Source organism: Nerophis ophidion, linkage group LG03 (genome assembly GCF_033978795.1).
Source record: "Nerophis ophidion isolate RoL-2023_Sa linkage group LG03, RoL_Noph_v1.0, whole genome shotgun sequence".
Classification (NCBI taxonomy): domain Eukaryota; kingdom Metazoa; phylum Chordata; class Actinopteri; order Syngnathiformes; family Syngnathidae; genus Nerophis; species Nerophis ophidion.
In genome coordinates, this window is record NC_084613.1 from 48,143,148 (window position 1) to 48,156,281 (window position 13,134).

General features: G+C 41.5%; 1 protein-coding gene across 4 annotated transcripts in view; it reads left to right on the top strand.

The window, feature by feature from the left end:
* Window positions 1-2,989: 2,989 nt before the first annotated feature.
* cln8 (CLN8 transmembrane ER and ERGIC protein) overlaps window positions 2,990-13,134 on the top strand; it is a 43,059-nt gene continuing 32,914 nt past the window's right edge. Inside the window, exons 1-3 of one of the 4 annotated variants that reach the window (XM_061895452.1) lie at window positions 2,990-3,128; window positions 3,217-3,346; window positions 3,455-4,057. In XM_061895452.1, coding sequence (XP_061751436.1) covers window positions 3,512-4,057 — 546 coding nt within the window. In that variant the 5' untranslated portion in view covers window positions 2,990-3,128; window positions 3,217-3,346; window positions 3,455-3,511. The other 3 variants (XM_061895456.1, XM_061895458.1, XM_061895455.1) reach the window with 3 other exon arrangements.

Below are 13,134 nucleotides of genomic sequence, written 5' to 3' on the forward strand. Positions count from 1 at the left end.
CTTCTTGTCATTCACCAGTTATTCATTTTCTGATACGTTAGCTGCAGCATTTCTTTTAAATTGTAGCCTAATAGTATAAATATTTATATTTAATATATTTACTATGTATATATATATATATTTACTATGTATATATATATATATATTTATATATATATATATATATATATATATATATATATATATATATATATATATATATATATACATATATATGTATATATATATATATATATATATATATATATATATATATATATATGTATATACATATATATATATATTTATATATCATATATCTACTTTATAGAGTGAATTGACCATTTTCTGTTTCTGCCTATTGACAATATTGTTAGTTTAAAAATACAAGGCAATGCATATTTATAAATATGCATTGCCGAAACTTATATGCTTAGGCCTATATTGCTGTAGTAGGGCCTAGTGATATATCACTTGGATAAAATAGGAAACTAACACTAACAGTAGTGTTAGTTTCCTATTTTATCCTACAACAAGAACAGAAGGGATTTTGAAAATAAGATAAATGGACCCGGGCCAGATGAGCCACGGTTTTTATGAGTCCGTTGCTGGTCCATGATCAAAACTTTACCCCCGAGGCACATACATCCGCCGCGGAGGTAAGGTTTTGATCATGGATGCGGAGCGGATCCAGCTTGGAGTCACGGTGGGTCCGTTCCTGAGGGCCGGTGGACCTCGATACGGGTCCGTTTCGCGGGTCGGTTCCGGAAAGCGCAATACTTCCATGGGGGATTTGCCGCAGAGTTTTTTTGCTGTGTGGTGAGGGACATTCTGGTTCCTGTTGAAGGTGTTTAAAACGCTCATTCATATTCTGCATTTTGAGTTATAAGAAGCAGCCATTTTGGATGTTGTTTAAGGACATCCTGTAAAATGTAGTTTCTGTAAATTTACTGTATAATTTGCATATATAAAAAAAGGATTATTGTTAATTTGAGTACACCAATGTCAGTACATGTGAAACCAATGAAGAAATGAATATGAAAATTAGTATGAAAATTTGGTCCAAACACTATACGATCACACCCAAATGTAACATGTTGTTGTACAATGACACTGTGGTTTATTATGTCAAACATCCGAACTGTGTCACCTGCAAACTGAGAATCTCCTGACCCAAGTGGACTCACAGTCTTACAATTTGCACTGTTTTGCAGGACACTGTAATCCATCCATCCATCCATCCATTTTCTACCGCTTATTCCCTTTCGGGGTCGCGGGGGGCGCTGGCGCCTATCTCAGCTACAATCGGGCGGAAGGCGGGGTACAATCTGGACAAGTCGCCCCCTCATCGCAGGGCCAACACAGATAGACAGACAACATTCACACTCACATTCACACATTAGGGCCAATTGAGTGTTGCCAATCAACTTATCCCGGGGGAACCCACGCATTCATGGGGAGAACATGCAAACTCCACACAGAAAGATCCCGAGCCTGGATTTGAACCCAGGACTGCACGACCTTCGTATTGTGAGGCAGACGCACAAACCCCTCTGCCACCGTGAAGCCCGCAGGACACTGTAATGAAAGAAATTCATAATCCACCTGGTGCCAGTGATATGTTGAAGCGACAGCAGTGTGGAGCTGTATTTTGCCACATACAGTTGTGGACCGTCACACACACATATATATATATATATATATATATATATATATATATGTATATATATATATATATATTAATATATATATATGTATGTATATATATATATATATATATTAATATATATATATATATATATATATATATATATATATATATATATATATATATATATATATATATATCGTACCTTGATGGTACCCCTATCACTGGTTGACTTTGTAGTTATTTGCTTACGAACGAGTTTGCATCTCCTCCCCGTGAATGTGTGGGTTCCCTCCGGGTACTCCGGCTTCCTCCCACCTCCAAAGACATGCACCTGGGGATAGGTTGATTGGCAACACTAAATTGGCCCTAATGTGTGAATGTGAGTGTGAATGTTGTCTGTCTATCTGTGTTGGCCCTGCGATGAGGTGGCGACTTGTCCAGGGTGTATACCGCCTTCCGCCCAATTGTAGCTGAGATAAGCGCCAGCGCCCCCGCGACCCAAAAGGGAAAAGCGGTAGAAATGGATGGACGGATGGATGGAAATGCGATAACAACTATATCAATTTGTTCAAGTAAATCTTAAAAACAAGTGACAAATAAATAATAATAAATGGGTTGTACTTGTATAGCGCTTTTCTACCTTCAAGGTACTCAAAGCGCTTTGACACTACTCTTGCGTGGAACCGAAGAAAGGTAATTCCGGTTCAAAATGTGTGGTTCTTCTTTGAGAAACAATATTTATATATAGCTAACGATACAATCGATATTAACCTTTGACAACAAATTAAATTAGACTAATTATGCGAAATAAAACAACCAGAAATGTTATCGCCTAACATTCCAACAGCCCCAAAGTTGTTTTTTTTAATCATTGAATCCTCCGAATTGAATGTAGAATGGCGTACTATTAAAGTTAGAGAAGCAGTAATATTAAATGTTAATCATTACTAACGTTAAATAAGATATGTTTGGTGAAATTGCCCAGTGACAATGTTGGTATTGTAGTGACACAAACTCACCACAAGATGAAGTTGTCGTCAATATTTAGTGTGGCAGCCGACTCAGCTGAGTGAGTAAAGACAGTCATTGTTAATACATCTGGCATGTAATTTACACCAAATACACATTTAGAAATTAAAATTCATTGATTTTCACAGTTCAATCTCTTTCATGAAAAGGCATTCACTGAAAACAATAATTTTGAAAGATACAAATAAAATATCCATTCAATAAACTAATATTACTCTTAAGAATCTTAGTTTTTTTTTGTGTTGATTTAATGTGTTTTGTCTTTTTTGATTTAATGTGTTAATTTCCTCGAGAAAGACGACATGAAAGTAGTAACCAATAGAATGCTGCGCCGGCATATTTGGTCCAATGAGATGTCTGGACATCTGAGTAGGCGTGACTTCCTGTTTGTCGGTCATATGACCAAATTAAACTCGCGTGAGTTCAATGAAGATGTAGCTTCTTTCTTACACGATTGTTGGAAGGCTATGTAAGTAAAAGTGAAATACCTTTTCATTTCAAAACTTTCATTCCATTCCAACCATGTATTTGCTTATGTTTTTGACCCACATGGCTAGTTTAGGGCGTGTGAACTTGCATTACTCGTCGACTTGTTGTTGGATTTGAGTTTGCTAACTGGAATGCTCTATCTCGAACAACATCAGCTTTCCTCTGTGCCTGTAAAACTATTCTTACAGTCCTATTGTTGTAAGTAATGATTTGATAATACGCTGAGGAGCGTTACTTGAACATACAACTGTATTTAATGTGGTATAATGGTGGTCGTTTGCTTAGCTGTTTTCTTTTGTTTTGCAGGTGTCAGTACATCATGGTACTACTAAGCTGACATACTAATAACTAATATCCACCAACATGGATCCTGGGCAGCAACCCAGCCACCTTCTTCCCTCCCAAGCTGCTGCACAATACTTCCCATGGGATCGTCGCTACCAACTTATTGGCATGGGTTTTGCCTTCTATACAGCAATCTTCCTTGTCTCCCACTTTCTTTCTGCAGCACTGTCCCGCACCTACAGCTCCCTTAATGCTAAAGAGAAGGTTTTCTGGAACCTGGCGGCCACCCGGGCAGTGTTCGGTATCCAGAGTTCAGCTGCTGGTCTCAGAACTCTCACTCAGGACTCAGAGTTGAGCAGAGACAAAGTCAGGGGACAGGAGGACTGGTCGTGGTTCAACGTCCTCACAGCCACAGGGTTCTTTGTGTTTGAGAATGTAGCAATTCACATCTCTGGATTGGTGTTTTGGTCACTTGACCTCCCACTGGCAACGCACCATTTCTTTGCCTTGGCAGGATACGTAGGGGCAGTAGTGTATGATGACATGGGACACTTCCTGCCAATGGTGACACTGCTGCTGGAGATAAGCACGCCATTCACCTGCATTTCCTGGATGCTTCTGAAGGTAGGAAGACATTACATCACTTATACTTTGTTTTAAGTTAATCGGAGTGTGCTTTTTTTATTAGTGAAAATGCTCAAGTCTTGTCTGGCAAAAAATAACTAAAAATAATCTTTCTATTTTTAAGAATCGGGAAGTTGTGTACCCTGTTCCCTTTTTTTATTGCAGTAAGGTAATAAGGTGTTAGATCATTGTCCATCTCTACCCAACTGTGTGGAAAATAGTTTGATTGTTTACAAAGAGATGAAAATTGTTAAGGTGATACCACTTTACAAAGGTGAAAACAAACACAAGTAGTCAAATTATAGACCAATATCCCTGGTGTCACAGTTCTCAAAGATCTTAGAGGAATTGTTTGCTTTCAGGTTAAATAAATGTATTAATAGATATATAGCATTGTATGTAATAATCAATATGGGTTTTGTACCAATCACTCAACAACTGCAATAGTTGATTTGGTAGAAGAAATTTCAACTGCAATAAATGGAAAACAATATTTTGTAAATATTTTCGTAGATCTTCAAAAAGCATTTGATACTCTATTAGGGCTGAGCGATATATCGATATACTCGATATATCGTGGGTTTGTTTCTGTGCGATATAGAAAATGACTATATCGTGATATTTGAGTATACGTTCTCACGTAGTTGCTTTTAGCTGCGGGCATTACACTACAGGCTCTTCTCACTATTTCTTGTCTCTGCTTCTCACAGAGACGTAAAACGAGCGCACCTTCATATATGCATCACATACTGTTGCGCGTGCAACATGGCGTTGCACATGACACGCCCTCGCGGAGCAGAGAGGTAGCGACACGGGTAACATTAGCTGTGGTGCTAACGGTGCAGTGCGAGTGATAATACAAGCAAAAGAAGGTGCAAATCTTGTAACAAATGAAGGAGGAATGAATCCCCAAGAAAAACAGCACAGGGTCCATTGTCTGGCGGTGGTTTGGCTTCTAGCGGGATTATGTCAATTATGTGGCAAAGCATTGCTACAAAAAGTAGCAACACTGCTAATGCAACATCATTTTAAATGCCACCCGCTAGAGAATAAGGAATTCTTGAAACTCTGCATGTCAACATCTCGGCCAGTGCCACACCGACAAAATGCCGAAGCAACCTTTTTGACATGAACACCGTATGAAAAAAATTGTCAACAACAGAAGGACATAACGTCCAAGTGGAACCTACCGAATAGCGAAGGACATACACTATTTGACTTTCTATTATGCAGCTCATTTTCATTTGACAGTTATTGAAATATCTTGTGGGACATCTAAACAAAAGTGAACTTTATTTGTTTTATAATATTATAGTTGTGTTCTGTACAAAAAGTCCAATTTAATTTAGTGCTGTTTGATATCTTAGTGACATCACAAACAAAAGTGCATTCACAGTAGGGCTGGGCGATAAATCGATATACACGATATATCGCGGGATTGTCTCTGTGCGGTATAGAAAATGACTATATCGTGATATTCGAGTATACGTTCTCACGCAGTTTAGATGCGGGCATTACACTACAGGCTCTCCTCGCTCTTTCCTATGTCTCCTCACAGACAAGCGCACCTTACACGTCACATACCGTCAGGTCATACGTCACATTTGTATACGCTGTGATGCTGGCGAAGCCGTGCGAGTGGTAATACGAGAGAAAGAAGGTGCGGATCTGGTAACAAATGAAGGAAGAATTAATTCCCAAGAATAACAGCAGGGCACCGTCATCTGGCGGTGGTTCGGCTTCAAGCGAGAAGATATCGAATAGACAACTTTAATTTGACAAGTGTGAGGCAAAAGCTTTGCTACCAAAAGTAGGATTACTGCTAATATGTAGCATCATTTGAAAAGTCTCCTGCTAATAACTGTTTAATAAATACAGTTTTGGTCAATTGACTTAGTTGTGATTTCCCTCTCTGCAATAAAGTTTAAAATGAGCCTGTATTAATGCAGTATAAACAAGAATGTTTTAATGTAGACACAGAATCATCATACTGCTGTGATTATATGCACGTGGTAGTGGTTTGTGTTGTGGTTTGTGCAGCCCTTTGAGACACTAGTGATTTAGGGCTATATAAGTAAACATTGATTGATTGATCAAGTGTTAATTCAAGGCTAAGGCAAAATATCGAGATATATATTGTGTATCGCGATATGGCCTATTAATATTGAGATATTATTAAAAGGCCATATCACCCAGCCCTACTCTTGATCATAAGTTATTATTGGACCAGCAAATATGGGACAAGAGGAGTGGCTCATGAGTTACCGAAAGTACAGAAAACAGTTTGTGGAAGTTAACAATTGGAAGTCTGCCTTACATAATATAGTTGTGGAGTACCACAAGGATTGGTCCTTGGACCGATACTGTTCCTCATGTACGTCAAGGATATGACCATGGTTTCCAAACTGTTTAAGTGTATTATATTTGCGGACGACAACATTTTATTCAGGACAAAATATTACAGATGTGTTAGAGGTGGTTGAAAATGAATTAATCAGATTTAAAAGATGGTTTGATGTTAATAGCTTATCCTTGAATAATTGTTCTCCTCGGGTCGCCACCTTGTCGTGGTGGAGAGCCGTGCGTGTTCCAATGAACCTGAGAGCGATGCCGTCTGGAGCTTAAGCTCCTGGTAGGTTCAACCATGGCGGTAAGGTCGAGGGTGAGGTTCCAGACGAACAGCGGCCCAAAAAGTCCTCAACGGCGGAGTGGGCGGATGATGGCAGCGGAGAAAGCTCCACAACGGTCACAAAGGCGGGAGAAGGCTGCAGCAAAGATGGGTCCCCAATTGTCTTGGTCTCCATGCCATTGGACCCTGGCCCTCCCTTTGTCAAGGACAGTGTGGTGGCTGCCTGTGCACCAGCCTCCCCACTTTATAAGATTCCACGCACAGGCGTTCTCCTGAAGGAAGGACTCACCATTACCCCCCCCCCCCCCCAATCTCGGCAGCAGCACCCATGTCTGAGCAGCCCTGTATAGGATCCACTCTGCTCATCCCAGACGGGGAAGGGGCTAGAAAAGGTGCCCTAAAAATAGCCTGCCTCATAAAACCTGACTGGAATACCGCGTCCAGTGGGTTCACCTACAGCGGTCGAAAACAAAAAACAATGAACATTGGAGCATGGAACGTGAGAACGCTTATGGACAGTGCCTCCACCAATCGTCCAGAAAGAAGAACTGCTATCATTGCCAGGGAGCTGAAACGGTTCAAGGTCGACATCGCCGCCCTGTCAGAGACCCGCCTGGCTGAGGAGGGGCAACTAAAGGGGGAGAAAGGGGGATATACCTTCTTCTGGAAGGGAAAAGTGGCTGATGAGCCCAGAAACCATGGGGTAGGTTTTGCCATCAAGAATCGGCTCATCTCCCAACTCTCCGAATCTCCAGTAGGCATCAATGAGCGTCTCAAGACCCTACGACTGAGTCTCTCAAACTATCAGATGGCCACAGCTGTGACTGCCTATGCATCAACCTTGGACTCACAAGATGAAGATATTGAGACCTTTTATGCAACCCTTGACCAGGTTTTATCAAACGTCCCAAAGGAAGACAAGATCCTCCTACTCGGGGACTTCAATGCCAGGGTCGGCAAGGACCACGAGCTCTGGAAAGGCACCTTGAGCAAAGAGGGTGTTGGGAATGTAAACTCCAATGGAATCCTCCTATTATCTAAATGTGCTGAACACGAGCTCGTGATCACAAACACCTTGTTCCGCCAGAGAAACCGTTACAAAACCTCATGGATGCATCCCCGATCAAAGTGCTGGCATCTCATTGATTATGTGATAGTCAGGGCCAGAAATCGCAAAGATGTCAACATCACCAGGGCCATGATCAGCGCGGATGAATCATGGACTGACAACCGCCTCATCCGCTCCACCATGAACATCAAGCTGCGGCAGAAAAGGAGAACACAAAGGAAACATCTTCGCCCAAATTTCAACCTCGACAGCCTGGGATACACAAACAGGGTGCAACTCTTTCAAGACACCCTACTTGAGAGGCTCCCTGAAGAATACCCAGAGGGTGTGGAGGAACACTGGAGGGCTCTCAAAACCACACTTCTTGAGACCAGCAGAGACACCTTTGGCTACAAGACCAGGAAACATCAAGACTGGTTCGACGACAACGATGTCGAAATACAACATCTAATTGACGCCAAAAGGAAAGCCTTCTGCACTTGGCAAAATGACATCAGCTGCATGGCCAAAAGGGAGGCCCACTCCAAGGCAAAGGCACTTGTCCAAAGCAGAGTACGAGAGTTGAAGAACCAGTGGTGGTTGGAGAAGGCCCTGGAAATCCACAGACTTGCAGACTCGGGAGACACCAGGGATTTCTTTAACGCCACCAAGGCCGTGTATGGGCCCTGCTATCGAGGCCTAAACCCTCTCCGCTCCAAAGATGGACAAACCTTGCTGAAGGACAATGTTGGTATCAGTTCCAGATGGCAAGAACACTTCCAAGAACTCCTGAACCGAAAGACCACAGTCGAGCTCGAAACCATCAACCAGATCCCTCAGTGTCCCATCATGGAGCAGTTGGGTCACCCCCCAACCGAAAATGGATGCCATGAGGAAACTGAGCAACAACAAAGCCTCTGGACTGGATGGGATTCGAGCAGAAATCCTCAAGCAAGGAGGACCAAAACTCCTGTGTCACATCCATAGCCTGCTGGGTAAAATCTGGGATTAAGAGGAAATACCGGCTGAGCTCAGGGATGCCCTGGTTGTTACCATCTTTAAGAATGGAGACAAGGCCGACTGTGGCAACTACAGGGGTATCTCCCTCCTGTCGACAACGGGCAAAGTGCTGGCTCGTATATTGGCCAACCGGCTACTGCCTCTGTCAGAGAACACCCAACCAGAATCGCAGTGTGGCTTTCGTCCTGCCAGGGGGACCTCCGACATGATTTTTACAGCTCGTCAACTGCAGGAAAAATGTCGGCAGCAACATCTACCTTTGTACATGGCGTTCATTGACCTCACAAAGGCCTTTGACTCCATAAACAGAACTGCCCTCTGGTGTGTTCTCTCCAAAATTGGATGCCCAGACAAGTATCTAAAGATCTTGCGACTACTCCATGATGACATGACGGCAACCGTAGTCGGCAATGGTGGATTGGAAACACCTCCTTTCAAAGTAGACACTGGTGTTAAGCAGGGCTGCATCATCGCACCAACCCTGTTCGCCATCTTCATTTCCACCATCCTCCACCTCACCAGCCAGAACCTACCTGAGGGAGTCAAGCTCATATACAGGACTGAGGGAGGGCTATTTAACATAAACAGATTCAGGGCAAAAAGCAAGTTGTTCACATCCTCCATCATGGAGCTACAGTATGCGGATTACAATACCCTAGTTGCACACTCCGAAGCGGACCTCCAGGACATCTTAAACGCCTTTGCCAGAGCCTACAGACTCCTGGGACTTGACATAAACATAAAAAAGACCCAAATCCTATACCAACCAGCTCCTGACACACTCCTACAACCCCCCACAATTCATGTGGGAGACAACATTCTGGATAATGTGGATCAATTTGCCTACCTTGGCAGCCTTCTCTCTACAAGAGCTGTCATAGACGCAGAGATTCACCACCGCATCGGGTGTGCCAGTGCAGCCTTTGCCAGGCTGCGGAAGAGGGTTTTTGAAAACCGAGACATCCAGAGACAAAGACAAAGCTACTTGTCTATCAAGCAGTAGTTCTGCCCACACTGCTCTATGGAGCCGACAGCTGGACCACCTACAGCAGACATCTGAAGGCCCTGGAGCAGTACCACCAACGATGTCTCCGGAAGATCCTCAGGATCGGTTGGGAGGAGAGGCGTACAAACATCAGTGTTCTGAAAGAAGCCAACATCTCCACCATCACCACAACCATCATCCGACATCAACTGCGATGGACAGGCCATGTCATATGCATGCCCGACAACCGCCTTCCAAAGCAAATGCTGTATGGCCAGCTAAAGGAAGGAAAACGTACCCAAGGAGGGCAGAAGAAGAGGTACAAGGATAACATCAAAATCCACCTGAGAAAGTGTCACTTCAGCCTCAGCAACTGGGAGGAGGTAGCCCACCAGAGGAACATGTGGAGCAAGATGTTCCATGAAGGCACAACTCACCTAGAGAAGGACCTCCACCGTGCCGCAGAAACCAAGAGGCAACAGAGAAAGGAGAGATCCACCACCAACACAGCTCCTCACACCACAACCACTACCCAGCCAACCACCCACGCATGCCCCCACTGCGATAAAGTCTGCGGATCCAGGATCGGCCTCTACAGCCACCTGAGGACCCACAGATGACCAGACCCACCGACAGGAAGACAATCTTACTCGTCTCGAGTGATCGCCGATGATGATTATCCTTGAATACTAGTAAAACTAAATGTATGATTGTTTGTACTAGTAGTAAGAAGTTCAGATTCAAAGAACACGTGCTCAGATTTTTGGGTGTTATGATTGATGAACATTTGTCTTGGAAATCACACTATTTTGTATAACTCACAGATTGTTGCATATCTGACATATTGTATTGAAGTGTGGGGTAATGCCTGTAAAACATTTTTAAATCCAATCTTCCTTCTGCAGAAAAGAGCAGTAAGAATCATTACTGGAAATGCATACAGGGAATCCACAAACCCAATATTCAAACAGTTAAACTTATTAAAATGTCATGAACTGGCAGAGTGTAACATCCTATAAAATCATGTACAAAGTCTACCAAACATTTAAAACAGATTTTTAAAAAGATAAAATAATTACAATCTGACAGGAACTGAGATCTTTAATATTTAAATTCAGAACAGTGATAATGGAAAGAAGTATCTCAGTCAGATGTTAGTTTATGGAACAAACTTGACAGTGGAATAAAACAAAACTCTTTCTGTTTTCAAAACATTTTTAAAATCATGATGATGAAAACATATGACTGAGTAGAATTATTTCTTCAATATTGATTTAGTTGTAAAAGGAAAATATGGCTTTTTACTCACCAACATTGAAAGTCCATTGTTGTATTTGTGAAAATAGGGGGCGGTTATTATACGTTTCTGACTTCTTTCTGCTCATTTTTATTCATGTTTTACTTTAATGTTATGTTAATTGATTTATTTTAAATGTATTCCTTTGTTTTATTTTTTATGAATGAAATTAATAAATGACATGAACTGAACTGAAAAACTGGATAGAGGTGTCCCAACTTGTTACTGATATTGGTTCAATATCTGCAAAAAAAAAACCAAATGCAAACCAAATCTCCAATGTCACCTCTGATACAAACAATTCTGCAACGTGTTTACTTCTGGAAAGATAGACTGCTAGTTTTAAGGTAAATACCCTCCAATAAGCACACAAGGTTGGTGTTATGTTAGTGAAATAATTTACAAAAGGTAAACATTGTAGGCTAAAGGCCACTAGAATCTAGCAGCTACACAACAGCTAAGCACACGATAGCACACAAGCTAGACATACGCAAAAAACGTTGTTAATTGAATATGTATGACACTACTTTTGTCAATATAAACAAGTATCAAATAATTACTTAAAGAAGCATATTACTTACACATACAACGTATCCACGGCTGAAGTGTATTAGAACATATTCAGTAACAAACGTCTCCGCATCATTCAATTTAAGTTAAGCTCATGCCATGAGCTTAATTTAAAGGAGACCGATTATGCAAAACCAACTTTTCTTACCTGAGGGTTCGTGCTTTTGTGTATTTGAACATTTTAAATCAAACCGTGGAGGCATTGCAGGGATATATTGTACTAGGGCTGGGCGATATTGCCATTTTTTAATACCGCAATATTTTTAGGCCATATCGCGATATACAATATATTTTGCGGTATTTTGCCTTAGCATTGAATGAACACTTAATATATATACTCACAGCAGTATGGTGATTCTATGTGTCTACATTAAAACATTCTTGTTCATACTGCACTAATATATGCTACTTTTAAACTTTCGTGCAGACGGGGAAATCACAACTAAGTCAATTTACCAAAACTGTATTTATTAAAGTTATTAGCAGGCGACTTTTCAAATGATGCTACATATAATATGTAGCATCATTTGAAAAGTGTGGGGCACAAACGTTGATACCAAAAGTAGCAGTAATGCTACTTTTGGTATCAACGTTTGTGCCCCGCACTTGACAAATTAATGTTGTCTATTCGACTTATTCCCGCCAAACCACCGCCAGACAATGAGCCCCGTGCTGTTTTTCTTGGGAATTAATTCTTCCTTCATTTGTTACGAGATTCGCACCTTTTTTCTCTCGCAACAACCCGCTAGCATCACAGCTAAGGTTAGCCACGCCGCTACCTCTCCGCTGGGCGAGGGCGTATACGTATGACGTGACAGTAAGTTACGTATGTAAGAATGTGTGCCTGCTTGTCTGAGAGGAGACAAAGGAAAGAGCGAGGAGAGTGTAATGCCCGCAGCTACGTGAGAACATCTACTCGAATATAACGTTATAGTCATTTTCTATATCGCACAGAGACAAACCCGCGATATATATCGTATATCAGTATATCGCCCAGCCCTATATTATACAATAACCTAGCCTTTCGTCCTTCCTTGGAATTAGCTCTTTTGTGATGTGTGACCTGTGGCGTCTGCGGGTATATCCTAATATTGTAGAAATTTACCCAAAGATCTTTAGGCGAGTTTGCAATTGTTTCCATGCTGTAGTCAATAAGTTCCTTCTTTTTCTCTATCCTTTTGTTGTGGGGAAGACTGGCTCGTACATGCACATGCATCCTCCGCTGTTGCCATTTCTAATACAAAGTAGCATATAGTTCTAACTAGGGCTGGGAGATACGGCCTTTTTTTAATATCTCTATCTTTTTAGGTCATATTGCGATACAGGATATATATTACGAAATTTTGCCTTGGCCTTGAATGAACACTTGATGCATATAATCACAGCTGTGTATACATTAAAACATTCTTCTTCATACTGCATTCATATATGCTACTTTTAAACTTTCATGCAGACAGGGAAATTACAACTAAGTCAATTGACCAAAAGTGTATTTATTAAAGTTATTAAGCAGTGGCACAAACATTCA